The sequence below is a fragment of the Perca fluviatilis genome, chromosome 20, assembly GCF_010015445.1.
Source record: "Perca fluviatilis chromosome 20, GENO_Pfluv_1.0, whole genome shotgun sequence".
Taxonomy (NCBI): Eukaryota; Metazoa; Chordata; class Actinopteri; order Perciformes; family Percidae; genus Perca; species Perca fluviatilis.
Genome location: NC_053131.1, coordinates 19209094 through 19228199, shown reverse-complemented (window position 1 = coordinate 19228199; position 19106 = coordinate 19209094). Strand labels below are relative to the sequence as shown.

Sequence of the window (19106 nt, the reverse complement as noted above, 5' to 3'; positions counted from 1 at the left end):
TTGGAGCCCCGAGGGCAGGGGGAGGGGTTAGACGGAGCCCCGAAGAGATGCTACTTTCAAATCTTACTAGCTTTACAACATTACCAACCCTGCTTTTAAGTAATTTACAATAACAAGGGGAACATGAATGTCTGTTCCAAATTTCATGGCCAACCATCCAATAGTTGTCAGGACATTTCACTCAAACCGCAAATATCAAGCTCATGGTGGAGCTAGAGGAAACGTCAGGGGATCACCAGAGTCATTAGGATTCATCCTAATAGATGTGGAAATATTTCAGTCTGGTGGACCGGCTGATTGACATTACTGCCCCAACAGCCGCACCACTGGTGTGGCTAAAATATCAAATAATAGCCTACTTTATGCAAGAATTTGTGGCCAAGTTTCCGACACCAGGCTGTCCTGTCATGCCTGTTTCCTGTGCACAGGGTTAGGGTTGATGCCCAGACATCTGTTCCTATAGACAGACAGAAAACATTGGCACAGGCAAAGTTAATCTCTGCTGAAGCTCAACACATCAACCACAGACCTACTATTACTTAATTAAACCATTTCATATCCATAGATTACAAGTATGTTGTAAGCAGAGCTGTATAGTAACAAAGTAGAACTACTTCACTATCTACTTAAGTACTAAAAAGCTGTATCTGTATTCTACTGGAGTATTATTTTTTTTCTCCTACTTCTACTTTTACTTGAGTACATATTTTCGATGAGTTTTATACTTTTACTCCGATACTTTTTTTACTGCATCGTTACTCGTTACTGTTGTGAATTCCTTACGCTACGGAGAATGTGTAGGTTATTGTGTGTACGTTAGTTACGTACGTAACGTAAGATATCCCAGAGATCGCGTCATTTTTCTTTTCATTACGGTTGCACGTTCAGAAGTCAGAGACGATGTAAGTTTGTACTCTTTATATTTAGTTATTGTTGCAGCAGATGAAGCTATTCCTGAGTAGTTTCAGTCTGCAGTGAGTCCTGAATGTTAACCGTTTGACCCTGTGATGTGAAGCTGCTAGTTTATCTGTATTTTGCTAGCTTGCTAACTTTCCTGTACATCACACATGTTACTAGCTAGTGTGTGATACGTTTTTTGGGGCTTTAATCGTTACTGTGCTGGAGAGGATGTTCATTTTACTTGCACAGTGTGATAATTGTACATTTTATTTCAGTATTTGTTAATATTTGTTATTTTTAATATATTTAATATTTGTTAATTCCTTTGGCTACAGTGTCCTTTAGGCTATACATTTGAAATAATATAAACAATATGACATTCAAACTTTTGACTGCTTTCTTTAATAACTAAATAACACAATATTTGTACTTTTACTTTCAGTACTTGAGTAGTACATTTTAAAATAAACTACTTGCAATACTTAAGTACAAAAAATGTTGAATACATTAGTACTTCTACTTAAGTGTGGTGCTTAAAGAGCACTTCTACTTAAGTCACTTTTTTGATAGAGCACTTGTACGTTTACTCTAGTATGGGTCTCTAGTACTTATACACGTCTGGTTGTAAGATGGGCAGTTTGTATTATGTAGGCCATGTTTGAAAAGGAAAAGAATAAGTCGAACACTATTAGAGAAGAAAAAAGTCTCAGACAACCAAAACAGAAGCTACTGGAGAGCCTTTATTGGGCACTTTGTGCATCAAATCCTTTACATAAAAACAAAAACAATTGAAAACATGTTAAGGTTTCGTCCCTTGACATGTAATGTTAGAATAACTTCATATAAAAAGGAAAACAAACATTATATTAATAGGAATAATAGAAATTTGGATATATATGTTAAAAAAAACAATGACCCACATCCAGCTCTTATAAATATATACACAATAAGTACTGAGTTACAAAATGAGAGATCATAAAGATCCATTTTGTTTTCAGTGGATATATACAACAATATTTCCATTTTAAAAAACAATCTGGTTTAACAGTTAATATGTATTATATACTGTAGTTATGGCAATAGGAGATTCATTTTCTGAATTTGTCTGAACCTAAATATCTTATTGCACTTCCAGAACAGCCTGCCTGGATTAATAGACATTCATCGAACTTTTTCATCAACATTCAGAAAACTACTACTACAGGGGAAGGGTAGCTGTGTTTTAGCATTATTATCAATATATTTAGTGACTAATTAATACTTTCAAAGAGACCATTATTTATATTGATCTGACGAAAAGTCATTTCATTTACAAACAACATGTATCCTATGTTAAAAAAAAAACACACACATATTTACAATATTCTACCCTAATTGTAAGATGGTTGAAGATAGTTTTACACACTAAATACTGCCATGTTGTTTAGTATTAATACACTGAACCACTGGGGCTCCATCAACAATTTGCTGTCTTCATTTTGTGTGCTAAATACCCAACTTTACAGATTGTAATCATCAGTGCTATGGCTTTAGTAAGGGAAAGATGAGCTGTTTTTCCTCATTAAAAGAAACACTGCTGCTTGCATAGAATGAGGTATAGCAGCACCACAAATGCTTTGCACAATCATTTACAAAAGTAGGCACTATTATCTGAGGTGCAACTTACTGAATACAAAAAGAAGGTGTCACATCAATCAAACCTGTTGTCACTTGTTGATTTGTATGCACAAAAAAGGTTTTAAAATGAATCAAAAATGTATAACTTACATATCTAATCAACATTGCAGTCTATTAAGAGCTATGGCTTTTTTTTTAAATACCTCTTGTGGGACTTCTGCTTGACATTAATATAGCACAATACAAAGACAACATAATTAAAGTTTCAGATGAAGTCCATAATCACTACATAGCTAGACGTGTAAACCACTTCTACTGACGGCTCCATTTCCTTCATCCTCCAACCCTCTGGTCACCTCTTCCTGTCCAATCAGATTTCAGTGAGCGTGAGTTTGAACATGCCACCCATCTCCTCCATGGTGATCTGGAACGTGTCTTCGTTGGAGTAATGTTTGATGATGTTGTCATCCATGTGGACTAGGATCCTATTATAGCATGGATATGGGTGTTAGTGACCTGTATATATATATATATATATATATATATATATATAGGAGATATATATATATATATCTCCTCATCCAAAAAAAAATGAAAGACTAATATCCTGACTTATTTGGAAATACTGCTACTACTACTACTACTGTATACATATACAGTAGGTGTGTGTAAAATACTTGTACAGTTACTATTTTATCTTCTACTTTTAAAGCAATGTTTTGACAATTTGGGAAATACTCTTATACACTTTCTTCAAAATGTAGCTACAGCCAGCAGCCGGTTAGCTTACCTTTGAACAGAGCCAGGCTAGTCATTTCCCTGTTTCCAGTTTTTGTGCTAAGCTAAGTTAACCCACTGCTCTCTACAGCTACATGTTTGCTTATCATATATACTGTAAGAGTGGTATCAATGTTTTCATCTAACTTAATAATAAGCAAATTTCCCATTATGAACACGTTTTAAACTATATATCAGGCAAAATGTCAATTTTGTTTAGTGTTAAGTGTAAAGGAGTGTTGTGTTTGTCCTCCCTGTAACAGGGATATGACATAAAGAGACAATTTGAGAGAGGCCCTGGGGAAAATCCTGCTGAAGGAGATATAATATATTTATTTGGTTTTTCATTAATGTCAGGTTTGGTCCTTCACAAAGTTTCAGACATTGTGTAGTGCAGTGTTATTGACTCACCCTTTCTTGCACTTCTTATAGACCTTTTCAACCTTATCCAAAGGTAATTCATACTTTTCAGAAATCTGGTTGAAAAAAACAAATACAAATCAATGTTAAACTATTGCAAGAAACATAAAAGCTTGAACAAAGTTCATATGCAAAAAAAAAAACAGTTCACCTGTTCATCAACTCCACTGTTGGTTCTCCATAATTACTGTACATGAACCTTGTACCCTAAAGTAACCTCACACCTGCCTCTTTCTATTCTTCTATTTCTCATTGCATTTTTCACACCCTTTTCCCACATTCTCCTCTACTTCTCACTACCCAGGACGTTTCCCCTTCCACAACTTTTTTTTCCTATCCCTCCCCTCCATTACTGACTTTATGGTTCACTTGTGTCCCTTTTTTTAACTCTCTCTCTCTCTCTCTCTCTCTTCCCAATCCAATCCATGTACTTATTCTTCCCGACATTATTCCTGGGTGGGTGTCCTGTCACAGCTTATTTAACCTGCCTCCCTCCTGGGTTTCAAGTGCATGGCCCGAGCCCACCAATAAGAAACAAAAGTGCATGAAATGCAATACGAGCCACCACCAGTACAATGAACTGAGGACAACTTACAGCTTCTACCAGGCCTTTCAGCGTGGGATTCTTCAGCATGAGGGCATCAAACACCTCCTCCGTCTCCCTGCGCACGTACAGCAGTACTGTGTGGTGAAAAGAGAAAGAAGAGACGAGAAGGCGTCAAAGCAAAGCACATATGTTCATGGGTTGGATACAAAAACAAACCCCAGATCTGGCCTTAAACAAAAGTCACTGCGTCAGTCTGAACAGCTTAACTGCTGGTTTGGTTTATTTGTGTGGGTTTGAGGATTTGTGGCTTTACTGCATCCCCGTCTAGTCTACATTTTGTAGCATCGAAGCTCAAGCACATGCACACATATGTTTAATCCATTAGTAAATTTGAAGATGTACTGCATAACTTTGCAGGACATTTTAACTAAATACTCCCCTGCCAGACTGCATGGGCCATCAGCCATAATTAAAGAAGTGGCACTGGGCCCAGACAAAGCACACCTAGGAAGCACACTCGTCATACATGGTCAGACCCACCTCTCATTCACAACACTTAGTCGTCTCAAAATAGATAATGCTCTGAATAGATTTTCTCGTATTGTTTTCCAACCTGTTACCTTGTGATATATTTGGCCTTTAAATATAACAAATACTTAAAGACGTAACTATGTACACAAGACTTTTCACTAGTTTGAGGTCCAGGATGGAGCAAAATCAAAATCAAAAACAAGCGTTTGGTAAGTGGCTATATGGTGGTGTTTCATAAATGCTACAGCATATATAGGCCATAGTTCATTGTGGTCTGGAGCTGCCATGGATAACTTTGTTTGAGAAAGACATCATTGACATAGATTGGCAGCACTCTCCCTTCCAAACCATCGCACCACTGCCAATTTTCCAACTGGAATAAAACATGATGGCTGTCGTGGAAAGATTATAAAAACTTCACCTAAACCATTAACTGAATTTAATTTGATTTATAGTAAATTTAAGGTGACAAATTGAACATGCTTTTTGCTCAATCATCAACAATTACTTCAGAAGTCTACTTGTCACCTTTCATAACAGGTTAATGTCTGGTATAGTGTAACATGAGTTGTGAGCAGTTTAAAGATCACCAAAGAGTGATTAAGGCTTTGGGGATTGTTCATTTGAAGGACTTTTACAGGCCTGATGAGGTGAAGGTATGCAGTATTTCACAAAAAAGCAGAGGGGAAAAATACATTATTTTGTGCAACAGGAGCATCTGTTGACCCCTTGAAACCTCACTGTAGTTATTGATTGGTTTGGTATACATCTGAACAGCTCAATCAGTTCTCCGTCGATGGTTTACGTTTCCAGACTTAAATCCTGCTGCACAAACGTATTTTGCAAGATCTAGTCTGCCTTTGGGAAGCTTGAATATATGCAGGTGTATTTAGGCAAAATCTGTGTGAAACAGGTTTTAAATGATCAAGGTAAACCCCAAGACTTTCCTCTTCTAGATATAACAAATCCTAAAGCATTTATTTACATATTTTAGTATTGAAAAAAAGCTTGCTGTATGCCTATGAATAGGATATAGGGTAAAGGGCATAGACTTGTTTGCATGCGTATGTGGAAGTAGTGACACACACACACACACACACACACACACACACACACACACACACACACACACACACACACACACACACACACACACACACACACACACACACACACACACACACACACACTACCTTTCTTTGCTTCCTCTCTTGCCATTTTGTTTGGGGGTGAACCGAACTCATCATCACTGAAGGGTAATCGCTTCATGCCCGAGCTGCAGTGGAAACACACACAAATCACTGCTTAAATGCCCTTAACAACCAGCTAACAGGCTATAAAACTCATATTTACGCGCACAAAGCCCAGGGCATTTCCTAGAAACAACATATGTGTCTCTGTATGCCTTTTACTGGGAGGGTGCCAAAGGTTGTCTCGGTTCAAAACTACTTTAAAAGCATGTGTGAAAAAAGCAAGTATGAAACCAAGGCCTCAGTGAACTCACCTCTCCTCTCCATCTTCTGTCTGGTAAGGCTGCAGAGGAAACAGAAACAGAGAAATGAACTCATATGGAAGATAACAAAAACTAAGCCCATATATAGTATCAGAGATTACTTTAAATTGCTAATACTATCAGCTACAGATGTCTGAGAATAAGGTACCCAATATTCATGGCTATAACAGAAATTAAGATTAAGTTAAATATAATTGTAATATATATTCTGCAATGCATGTTTAAAATGTCCTACTTTTCAAGTGCTGCAGTACAAACTTTAATACAATGTTATAATGGATAAGATCAATCAAAATATGTTTGTTTTTTTTAAGTCTTGGAAAGCTGCTGTTTTGTTGATTGATTGATTGATTGATTGATTGATTGATTGATTGATTGATTGATTGATTGAAGGCTTTACCGTTTATAGAATTCTATTCTGAGAGGGAACCCAGTAAACCCAGAGTTTATCAGAAACTGATAGCAGTTCAGTCAGGTTAAAGGTCATTGGCAACAATAACAACAACAACAACAACAACAACAATAATAAGCTCCTATCCCCCCCTCAGCCTTGCTGGTAGCAATGTAAACTTAGTAAGAGTGAGATAAAGGGATAAAGGGAGTACTTTTATAACTTGTACTTAGCTGGGACTGCTCATAATGTGACCAGCAGAGGGCACTCATAGGCCACAAGTATTCCAAGTATTTTTTTTTAAAACATGAAAAGGGCCTGAACTGAGCCAAAAAATTAATGTGTTCTGGCCAGATGTACATTCACACACCCCTCTGTAAGAGTCATGTGACGTGTTCATTCTGACAGGAAGAAGCAAAGCACAGAGTCCACTCACAGAGAAGATAAAAACCTGACAAACTGCACGCATGCTTACAGTTTTTTTCGATTGCTAAACGACAGCGGGCACAACTGGAGTCACATGTGCAAAACTCAAACTACAGTCTGCACTACCTACAGTCACCTGAGCTAAACAGTTCACATCACCTGCAAAACTCATTCAAAGCAACACAACTCTTAACACACGTCTCAAACAGTATGCACAGGCCTCACTGAGATAACACACACTGTCACTCAGAACACACTGAGGGTAAAAACACTAGCATCAAACACCAATACAGAAATTACAAACTTTCTCATCTTTACAGTTTGAACAATCTGAGTGACTTGACTACTCAACAGTTTATTTAAGGAAAAAATATAGATTGTATAGCATACCAATTTTTACATAAGGTAAACAAGAAGGAATGAAAATCAGCAGTTTTCTTCAATAAAGTATTTTGTCTCTAGTAATTTATGGAATTACTGGGGAAAAAAAAACTAAAGGTACATAACAGTACCAACGAATAGTGTGACTAATCCTGCCTCTCTCCAGCATCATGTGGCAGGTTTTCTTCATCACATTGGATGTCTGCATCATCTCTAAATACAAATGAATGTGGTGTTTCTATTGCTTTCACCTCCATTACTTTCTGAAAAACAGTAAGAACGCAGTTTTACTATTGTAAAGATATAGTGTTTTTCACTTTTTTTTATAGCTGTTTACATAACCTCAGACATCTTACCTGGACATATTGGTAGCTTTGCTCTTTTACCCGTTTCTCTCAAACAGTACAGTGTAGAATTGTTTCATTCTTATTTGGTGTTTGTATACAAAAAAAGACTTTCTGAGCTTTCTCTGTATAAATACCATATATGTTCACTAACTAGTCTAAAATAAGACACTTGCTTAGGCTTTCAGCTAAAATTGCAATCAGCAGTGTTTGATAGGCACCAGACTGAAATCTATTCTGTGTTGAATGTGTGGTTAACAGTTTTGACAGCAGTGTGTTAGCATTTGAACAAAGTGCTGTAAATCTACAGTGTTGTGCACGTTGTGGTTAAAGTCATGGGATAAGTGTGTAGAGTTTTGAAAACTGTGTTCAAGCAATGAAAAATGAACTAAAGTTTGGTCCACATGAACTGCTGCTGTGGAGACTGTAGTTAGAGTTTTGCACATGTGACTCCAGTTGTGCCCACTGTCGTTCAATCGAAAAAAAACTGTAAATAGTGCCACATCTACACATCATTAACAAAACTGCAGTCCTTTCTCCATCACCATTTCCTCTGAGCATCCAAACACATTAAGTTGGCAGTACAGGTAGTATCTTCTGAAACTCCCGGTTTGTTTTGAGTCACTGGTAAATGAGTCATCCTGTGAGTAAGCGGTTTGAAATACAGCCATTGGTATGTAGAACTCCTATCAGAGTTCTAAACCAGAACTCACTGTGAATGCCAACTAGCAAGCAAGCAAGCAGGTCACCTCAGCCTGCAGGCTTATGAGTGGGTAGAAGCAGAAAAACAACATCTTTATGGACAATCTAAGATGCTACGAATATTACATAAATGTAGCAAAACAAAATGTTGATGTCAAAGAAATGACATGTAGGAACTGTTAATCCATGCTAGACTTCTGTGTCTGTGACTGGCACTTACATGGCGCTGGAAGGTAGAGAAGTGAATGTCAGGTATGAAAAGGACAGGCTGGGTCTCGTGGTCGTTCATCATTTTGAAGATGGTCATATCGTTGCGTTTCTGAAGGACGGGAATTTTGACATCCACATCTGAGAGGAAAAGACACAACAGGGAGCCATTTAGTCTATCATTAGGCGTCCATCGGTGTCTATTAATGCAGAAGGACATCTTCAAAGTCTTGGGGGCAAAACAACAAGCGAACACCTTATGAGGTTTTAACAATGTGTTACCAAAAAATTACAATTTACACATCCAGAAAACACAAAGCAACATTGGCATTTATTTAGAGTCGCGTGTCTCGGCCAACAGTCCAGTAAGTTGCAGCTAGTGAAACCAAAATAATGAGCCGAAAGAAGCTAAAACGCTCTGTAGGGCTGAGAGGAACTGCAGAGTTGGGTGATAGGCCTATTTCTCCTTTGGTTCATTGACCCATTGTTAATGTAAAAATATGGATTGGTGCAGCTTTAAGACAAAGAAAGATCATCTTATAACTCTGAAATAGGTGATTTGAGATAAGAAAGAGGCTGTGTGTGGATTTTTTCATCTGTTAAGAAGTGTAATAGATTGTATAACTATACCATACATGAACACACTTAAACTAGGTAGGAAAAGAATGTAGATCAAATAACAGTGGTTTCAGTCCCCCGCTTGTGCATGGCTTGTGCAAGGTAAAGTACTACTGAGGGACTCACAGGCCAGGCCAGGGTTGAGCTCCGTGACCTTCCCTTTCCGGCGGGACTGCTTCCTCTCCTCGTCTCGGATCTTCCTCTCGGCTCCCTTGTCACAGAAGACTTTGATCTGGCAGTAGGCGCGGTGGATGGGCTTGTTGCTGCGGTTGTTGTAGCTGTAGGTGTCGATCTGCAGGTTCAGAGGAAGACCCTTCACGCCCTTCTGGGAAGAGAAGTCTGTACTTAGACAGTTGACGGAGATGAAGATCTGTGGAGGGAGGAAGGAGGAACAGTTGTGTTTTAAAGCACCTGTACAAAGTTGGAGAAATTAAACATATAAACATCTACAAGCATCATCATAAAGATGGTTTTCACTATAATAGGCCAATTCCAATTAGCTTCATGTGTGAAACACTGAAGGCCTTTCTGCAGTTCAGTCCCCAGACTACATTCAGTGTTCTGTGTTGCCCTCTTTTGGTTGACTCTTGTAATCACAGGCTCATATTTTTTTCTTTCTTTCTTTTCCCTTGCCCTCCTGGTGCTTGTATTGAAAACAGGTTATCATTGTGTCAACAAAACACACTATTAAAACATAGCGTTTGGCAGCACCTGACAAAGAGGAACCAAGGGGTAAGCAGCAGATAACGCTGATATATATTATTAAAAGGGAAGAAATGTATTCTTTGTGAATGTATTTGAGCATTGCATTAAGAAGTAAAATCCTTGGGAGCCCATCTATTTATCAGTGAATACACTAAGCATGTTTATTTATAGTAACATAACTTTATGTATACATTATGTAGAGACAAGCTGAGAAAACCAGTTGAAAGTGCTGATCTAATTTATGGCTGTCGAGTTGGATTAAAATCACATGTAAATATACTGTATAGTTGTATTTGTTACATGTCTTTGCTGTATTTGTGTGTATACATAGTATAACATTATTTTCTACACCCTTGGAAGTGTTATAAGATAATATTTGGAGTGATTATTAATAAAGATTTGTAAATTTTTTGAAGCACCTGTGTTAATTTGTCTTGTATTGGGAGTTTCTGGCAACTTAAATTATACTTAAAGCAGACAAGAAATTATTGTCATTAAAATATGTTTTTTGTGATAACATCAGTAAACTGCCCCCAGAGCAGGTAAACATAAGAGAGAAGCTGCCTTCTGCAAATACACCACAAATACATATATGCTGCAGAGCAATTACCTCAGGGGCAAGCCACACATACACACCCCGGCTCTCACACACAGAATACACACACCAAGAACATCCTATGGACACAGGCCTCGAGTCATAAGGCAGTTAGACTCACATCCTGGTGTGTGTGTGTGTGTGTGTGACCTTGCGTGACAGAAAGGTTTGTGCATGTGACTTTATTTAGGATGGAAGTGTAGCCCATAGACAGTAAAATACACGGACCAACAGAGCCCATTGCTCTGGACAGAGACCAGTGAAGTCTATTAGAAGCACTTTTCCGGTGAGCGCTGAGCGTTACTGCACAGCTGCAAACTGAGCTTGCCGATGTAGATGTGACGTGAGCAACCTGTCTGAAAGTTGTAAGTCTTCTGGTAGCTGTGCCAAGAGAAATCTCAATCATTCCCAATCTTGCAGAGACGGAGAGCGTAAACATAACATAGGAACAGGCTAATTATTGCTAACTAAAATGCTAGTAAATATTAGTAATTAAACTAAACAGCTAATGTAAGTTGAAACTGCCTGCGAGCTTCTCCTGTAGTATACGATAATTCCTCTACTATGCGACAGTAAGTCGCGTGGTTATGACACAATCGTTAGCCTATTTTTACAAAAATGTCTGCTACAGAGCCATAACTTGAGATTGAGAGGTAATGGAGCCTTTTATACATTGTCGTGTTTCTTTAGAAATAAACAATGGACAAATAAAGTCTTTAAACGCTTCAGATGTAAAGTTATTTGCTGTCAAAGTGACGCCAAAATGAATGGCAGTCAACGGGAAGCTACTGCCTACAGAGAGCAAGACGCTGGAGATCAGCCATGGCGCCACGTTGTCTTTTTCGTCTGTTAGCTTGTCAGTCATCCTCCATCTCAGACTGACAGTGGATCAGTGGCAGAGCAGTCTGACATGAGGGTCAACAACAACCAAAAAAGAGTGGAAGAGAGGCCAGGAGCTCCTCCTTTCAGTCATCTCTCCTACTCGTTGAACAGGATTTTATTTGTTAACTCTCTGATTGGTCCTCATCCTCCCCTGCTGAGTTTCCTCATTCCTGCACTCTTTGTTACTTCTGTCTGGTGTGCAGAAATACCTTAACACGCAGCATCACAATAGAGGTGACAGGCAGGTTGGACCAGTCAAGAAAAACTCATACCACACACCTCCATGTCTCTACGCAACAAGACTAAACACACAAGAGGAGGGGAGGAACGACGTGAAAGCATCGCCACTCTTCTATTTGGGCCCCAATTGTCCTTAACGACTGTTTTGGAGGATCACATGAACAAAGCCACTGACTATCACCGACAAAGGGTAACAACACCTGAAACCTTAATTCTGGTTCTTAAAAAGACCTTAAAAAAAGAAGAGTAGTCTATTTGGCTTAAGGTTGTGTTGATGTAAAAGGTTCAAGGCTCATATTAAGAGTTCAAGACAAGGAAGTATGTGGAAACCCTGTGGACCAAACACTATCCTTGTTCTTACATGAATGATGTCAGAAGCAGCCTGGTGATTGGAAGATGGTGTCACTCAGTTGTATATCTGTGAAGCAGTGTGGGAATGTTAGATTTATTGTCTTACTTTGGCCTCCTCATTGGTGTCCCAGGTGAAGGAAATGGCGTTATAGGAAATCTCCTCGATGTTGCCAATGGTGTTGAAGCTCTCCTTATAGTCAGCTGTGACAATAAAACAAGAGTTTACTAATTACAGCTGAACCAACCAGGCTAGCGTAAAAGTGTATTAAAAACTTTGTTCACTAAGTTACGGTAAGACACGCTGAGGTTTTAAAGGCTGCAGAATAAATCCCTAGAAACACACCTTTTTTCTGTCAGCTACTGCTAAGCTGCCCTTTCAACCAGACACTTAACTGTGCAGACACAGGAGGATTAATCCGCCTGCTCAATGAAAACTAGGAATGAATCATTGGATCATTCAAATCACCACCATCTGTGTCTCAGACGTTACACTTGACTTTATTTTACTCTTTTTAATTTGAGCCTTTGTTGCAGCACTCTTGTTCTGCCAAATAGTACATATTTTTCAATTTGTAATTGACAGCTTAAATAAAAGTGGCTCTTACCAATGTCCAGACACCTCTGTTTGGCAGTGTGCTGTCTAGAGTGCCAGTACTTCCAGTGCTTCAGCTGATCATCTCTGCACTTCTCCTCTCCAAACACCACCATCACTACACTCTGACAATGCATACACACAATGACAACTTAGTATGTTATAATGAGAATTTAGCATGTGATTAATGTCAGTAATCCTATGTTGTTACTTGTTTCTGTTCTTTCTTACCCTGACTTTGGTGATGGGTTGCTGCATGCCTTTGTTGTCAACCTCCCTGAGGGTGATCGGGTAAAACTGGCCCTTGTTCAGGTAAGTCATTGTCCCGTCACCGGTCTTCTGACGCAGAGACTTGGACGCCTCAAGAGTGTACTCAAAGTTATTCCTAAAATACGGTGAAATAGCAGCAGAATTAATTAACCATCAACAATAAAACATGAAGAAAGTGCATTTATTTTTTTGTAAAACTGGAGAAAAATGCAACAATAGCATTCAGCATGGTGCACGCTTCTTTTAGCTGCTGCAGGTAAAACATGACCTTAAAGTCAGTATTTTGGGCCAGATAAAGCCTGTGTGTGCAGACTCTTGTACTTTAAACGAAGGGGAGTCTGGTGTCTCCCCTGTGACTTTGATGAATGAGGCCATTCTGCTGTCTTGTGTCAAAAAGCTGAATGGCGGTGGAAGTCGGACGGTGGGCCGGCGGCAGTACAACTTACCCCTGCACGGGGTTAAACTGATTGTAGTCCCGAGGCGACATGGAGGCCATACGTAACTGGAGATCCCCTGGGAATGAAAACACCTGCAGCGCACAAAGAAAACAGATAAAGAGTGTGAAGTAAGGCTCAGCAAAAAAAGGATATTAAACAGCTACTTTGCTGAAATGATTAATTTTAGTATCTTCTTCTTATAATTCACCAGAGGAATACTTTAATTTAGTGCCCCTCAGGGATTTTCTTCTCTTTCTTCCGCCACTTATAACAGTTTGTGTAGATTTTATTAATCTGTTCTTCCCCTTCATCCCCATTTATTTTAGTTCCCTCATGTTGCTAACCCACCCTCATCCCCTCCCTTACAGGGGTTTTGTTGGGTTACTCTATTCTAAGGTAATTTCCCTCCAGGTTAAATAGAAAAAGAGGAGAGAGAAAGGGCTTTGGCTATTGTAGGAGAAAAGTACAGCACTTTATTGTGTTGGTGAGACAATGGCATAATAACACACTGGCCGCTATTTTGGCATGTTCAAATAAAACCAGGGAAGGCTGAGCCCACCGCTGGCTCCATGGGATCAGGTGAATATCCTATTGTGTGATGGGAGAGATCTGAGAGTGGAGAGGAGAGCAAAGAGGAGGGAAGGGGGGGTATAGGGAGAGCATTAGTGGGGTTAAGAAAGGGGGATCGAAACACACACCTCCTGGGAACCATCCTTGTAACTCTCAGAGAAGGTGGAGTCGGGGGGCGTGCGTGACTGGGTGTTGGGGCTGAACTGGACCGTGTTGTGGGTGAGCTGGCGTTCAAAGACACTCACATGGCCGTCAGTTTCGGCACAGTTGTTTGGCACGGTCACTGAGAAGCCATGGGTAGGCACCTCTGTCTTGACGGATGGGTAGTTTGGCATGGCGGCAATAGAAACAGTGACGGTCGTGTCTGAGTAGAAGAAAAAAAAATCAGCAAACTGACGATCAGGTTTTCTGTTTTTAAGCTGCTTGTGTCTTTTTATTTTAAAATAATGTGAACAGACCTGGTGAGGGAAACTGGGCCCTCTTGTCCTGGGCCAGCTGAAGAATATTGAAGGGCCCCTTAAGGACCTGGATCCTGTTCTCCATACTGCTGTCCTGATGAGGAGCCATGGTGTGTCCAGACTGGAGCTGGTGTCTGCATCAAAGAAAAACAGCACATGTGTAGTATTGGATTTGAAGTGTTATCCAGCATATTTTGAATCCCATTAACTAAAACTAACATTAACTCTTTCATATACCCTGACATGAGCATGTATACCCTTTCAGGACCTATATTCTAATTAACATTAAGATTATATGTTTTTTTTTACTCATATTTTAACCTGTTCTTAGTGTTTTTTTCTGTTTTGTAAATGTGTTCATGTGATTAGTGTTTTTATTTTATGTTTTCACTGCTATGCAACCAATTAAGAGAGAAACTGATTGATTGATTACCCTTAGATGGAGGAATTAGTAGCTCTCAGGCTTAATTCTTTTATTCTCCTTAGATATTTTAAAGCTTTATCTGTTATTTTACGTGTGTATTTTTTTACACTTATGACACGAATGACTGCTTATATTTATTCTTTTTGCGTCTCAGTGAGATCATCTGATAAAAAAAGTTAGTATAACTGTGTTTTAACTTTAAATGAAGAGCAAATCTAGCGGAGAGACTCCTAAAGCCTCCTCAAGCTAAAAACAAGGCTGTTTTCCTTCCTGAAAAGTCTTTTTGGAGAAACAAAGTGCTCCTCCACAGATGAATATGTGTACAGTTTTAAATAGATTTTAATAAATGAGCAGTTAAGGCTGCACACTGTACTGCTTCTACATAAACATGCAAAATTCAGAGAATGTGAAATAGCTTGAATCCCTCTGTTCCTTTCATGCCGTAGATCGCCTCAGCTTTTCATGCTCTTATTTTTTAAAGAGGGGTGGTATTAGGTAAGGGCTGCTGCTTACCTTTTGTTGGGATCCACATCACAGACCAGGGTTTCTGGCTTGCTCTGGGTTATTGTTCTCTTTTCCCTGGGCACCTGTATGGGAGGGTAAACACAGCCGCTCAGCGTCTGACCACATCACATCCAACAAGCCGGGTCATCCTGCTGTCTATAGATCAGTTACATGACATAGGGCTCTGTCTAACAGATGCTGCTTCATTGTCGGATGCCAGTATGGAAGAAGATCATATAGGTAAAGCCTGATTTGATTGCTTCCGGATCCACTGTGAATTTTTGACAAAAGAGCTCAGAAAGTTGGAGAATTATTTCCCGCATGGTCAAGACAGTATTCTTAAGGTTTTCCTGTTACCTTATAGTAGTCGTAGAGCAGGCCGAGAGCTGCTGCGCTATCCTCGTCTCCGTTTATGCTCATCATGGCCTTAGTGGCAGCCGTCAGCGGGTTCTCCAGAAAGGATTTCCAGGCTTCATCTTCTGTGGTGAAGGAGCGACGCTGGCCGCCATAGCCTGGCTCGTTCTGGAGAACCAGGACCGCACGCTTACTGCGAGAAAAGATGAGCATGTTTCATAAGTTGCTGTGTACTAACCAAATTATTAAGATGCTAATGTTTTTTTTAATGCAGAGATCTGCTTATGTGATGTCATTTGAAACGCTTTATCAAATCATGTTTCAGTTGATGTCAACAATTGATGGTATTACTTTAAATATGCTCTATGGATGCAACTTATACATGTTGACAAAGAGCAGATATAGACTCTGGATTATATGAGCTTCTTATTATAGCTTTTCCTCACTGACGTATACCAGTTTACAAAGCCAAGACGTACAACCACAACCTCGTTCAGAACACACAAACAGGTTATAAGAGTGAGAGATCAACCATGTAGATGTTCTTTATCTGTAAGACCTGTTGTTCAAGCTTTTCGATGATTGCACAACAAATCTCAGCCATCGAACCACTGAAGTGTCTCTAGCGAAAGACGCTCTACAGGCTCATCCAGTGTGACGACTCTGGTTCGGGGACTTCTCATTGGCTGAGAACTGACCGCAAGTGACGCACCTGACCCTGCCACATTCCAGCGCCATGCTACTGGTTTTTTTTGTAATAAAATCATGATCTAAGTCACCGGCTGCATCCCTCTCCTCCTATTCCGCCTTGTGAGGCCTTTAGAGTCATTGCAAACATTTAGAGCCTTTAGAGTTACGTATTTGTAAACAGAACTCAGTTAGACAAATTAGAACACACCAGCTTGTGTTTCTGCGTCTCATCTGCTTGTAATGGTATTAAAGGGGTACATTTAAGTTCATTGAACTCATGTAAACAGCTTAAATTTAAAAGGAAATAAAGCTTCAGTTTTGAGAAGGGAGATACATTCAACATTTCAACACTGAACATGCCTATTTACTGTAAATTGTAATGTTTGCTCAGCTTCTATTTACTTAGATGGGCTAAGCGTAACGCCTAAAACAAGGAAAAGTCATTAGTGGAGCTCTTGTTATTAAAGTTTCATATAGATCATTAGCTTTCCTTGTCAAACTTTGGAAACTACACACACATTCAATCATCCCGCCACCAAATCTATCTGCTGGATTTTCTGCCACAACAAAGTAATTATGATGAAGTGCAAACAGACTGGCTCAGCTTCCACATTGAGTATCTACAACAAACATAGCTTCTTTCCCTCTCAGTGGTCAAAGCAAAGTGATAATTAGTAATCCTATATCTAATTGTGCTATTCATAAAATGCAACCTGATAAGATCCATTATTAACTGGCAATAAAACTCTAAGGAAATGTAATCCATTAGTAAACCAAAACAAAGAAGACTTTGATTGTTTTGAGATTAAAATTAGATTTTGCTTGTAGTCAGTAATGCATCATAAATTAACAAATTGTCACTTTTAATGTACAAAAGCATGAAAAAAACTAAACATTTAGAGAAGTGTGCATGTAGTCTCTAATTTTTGACACCCAAAACATTTGAGTCATATAGTCATATAGCCTATAGTAAAATCCACCAAAACCTCATAAGGCCCTGTGCTTGCTTACATTGTCTGTGTAAAGGCGAGCCAACGCCTAGCAGGTGTACAATTTCACTCCCCTTAAAAGTCTCCTTGTCATTGACCTCAAAAAACATACAGAATATAGGCTAAGCATTTATACCAACATGAAAATTATTCGTCTTTAAAAAAAGAATACTATTTTTGTGAAGCTGTTGATCAAAACTCTTACAGGAATAGAATAACCATCTGCAGAGCCAGCTTTCTTTAGCTGACAGCTCCCTGCTGAGGTCCATGTTTATTCCTGAATAAACATAATTAAGACTATCCACATAACTTCTAGAGCTTAAAGCAAAACCAAACACTAAACCGCCCATTGCTACGGGACAGTTTTTATTCTAACAGGCGCCTCTACTCGCACGACAGGTGGAGATACACCTGTACAGGCTTGAACATGACAGGTGAAATGAGCGCTGTTACACCATGGGAAACTATGAGATATAATCGCATTCCCACTTGGCAGCCCAGTCTTAAGTATACTTCCCTTGTTTAAAAAAGAAAGAAGCTATAATAAACAATCCTAAAAGAATGCTTAAATATCAGCAGCCGCAGGTCAGAGGCTGACCACAAAGTTTCCTCGGATTTTAAAATCCGTCTGTGCAATGAACTCACAGAAAAAGTGTAAAAATTCCAACAAATATTTACAGTCAGTATTACAAGCTTATAGTGTCTCGTGCTCGTTCTGCAGGCTAAAAGTGGAGCGTCAGGACAACTTACTTGTCATGCTCCTGTGACATCTCTGTCGGTCGAACTGGACTTTCTAGTTGGTACTGAAAATCCGATCCGTCTTCTTTACCGTGAAAAACTCCGCCGCTAACGCTGGATGAGGGCCGCGGCAACAAACAAGGTGTCCCCTACTGAGAGAACGGGTTTTGTCGGCTTTTCTCGCTTTTTTGGGGCAATGCTTAGATATTAAGGCCGGTTTTACCTGTGACAGGCCAGCGGATTGGATTACAGGTGTCTGGGAGGGCGGGGCCACACTGTCAATTACCCTCTCCGAGGTTGTGATTGGCTCATCTGGTGGCCTACCTGAGAGCTGTAGAGGGACTCAGGGTGATCCAAAGGAGGAGCAGGGTTTAACAGCTGTGATTTTATCATTTGGGTTATTCATTTGGAAAGAAATATATGTCTATGTTCAAATTGGCTAGGCCTACATAATTCGTTAAAAACGTGACTAAAGAGTTTAAAATTAAAACAAAGGTGATTAAATGAAAAAGCGGATAAAACACTAAAGGAAAAAAAACTATAAAAAATAAATAAAGATGCATCAATATTATAACTACACAACTGATGAATGTAGGCTATTTGCACAAATCAGTGGTGGGGTGCTAATTTAAGGACTGCAGGAGCAAGGAACTTCTTATGGGTATAGCATTATGGGTAGTAATGGTAATTACATATGTTTTAGATAAGAAGACTTTATGTTCAGTAATGTAGTCTATATGTATGGAATGCCTGCCCTCCAATGAGAATCAAACATAATAATAATAGATACACGCACCTGTATCTGCAGGTATTGACTGACCAGATACAGTGCTCTCTTTTCCCCAAATGTCACATCTGTAATCATCACTGCATGGAGATCATTAAAATACATTTCATGTAAGTTAACATGAGGCTTAAAATAAGATCAGTTTA

The 19106-nt window shown here is 39.2% G+C and overlaps 1 protein-coding gene across 2 annotated transcripts; it reads right to left on the bottom strand.

The window, feature by feature from the left end:
* Positions 1-1619: 1619 nt before the first annotated feature.
* On the bottom strand, positions 1620-18364 carry grhl1 (grainyhead-like transcription factor 1). Of its 2 annotated transcripts, none has more exons than XM_039785753.1 (16): positions 18186-18364; positions 15760-15949; positions 15412-15485; positions 14475-14608; positions 14262-14380; positions 13456-13538; positions 12971-13124; positions 12753-12864; positions 12254-12348; positions 9501-9744; positions 8770-8897; positions 6297-6325; positions 5986-6068; positions 4310-4395; positions 3706-3770; positions 1620-3002 (listed from the first exon to the last, which is right to left on the bottom strand). In XM_039785753.1, the coding sequence occupies exons 1-16, from the start codon at positions 18203-18205 to the stop codon at positions 2888-2890; spliced, it is 1731 nt and encodes a 576-aa protein (XP_039641687.1). In that variant the 5' UTR covers positions 18206-18364; the 3' UTR covers positions 1620-2887. The 2 variants fall into 2 exon arrangements, with proteins under 2 accessions (XP_039641687.1, XP_039641686.1); XM_039785752.1 differs by having other exon boundaries at positions 14145-14380; positions 18186-18363.
* Positions 18365-19106: the final 742 nt, after the last annotated feature.

Bases quoted from the DNA above. Each gene is read 5' to 3' on its own strand.
- grhl1 (XM_039785752.1), bottom strand. From the start codon at position 18,205: ATGTCACAGGAGCATGACAA. The intron at 12,865-12,970 runs GTAAGAAAGAAC...ATGCATTGTCAG, and splicing joins AACCCATCACCAAAGTCAGG to AGTGTAGTGATGGTGGTGTT. The intron at 8,898-9,500 runs GTGAGTCCCTCA...TTTTCCTCTCAG, and splicing joins GCTCAACCCTGGCCTGGCCT to ATGTGGATGTCAAAATTCCC.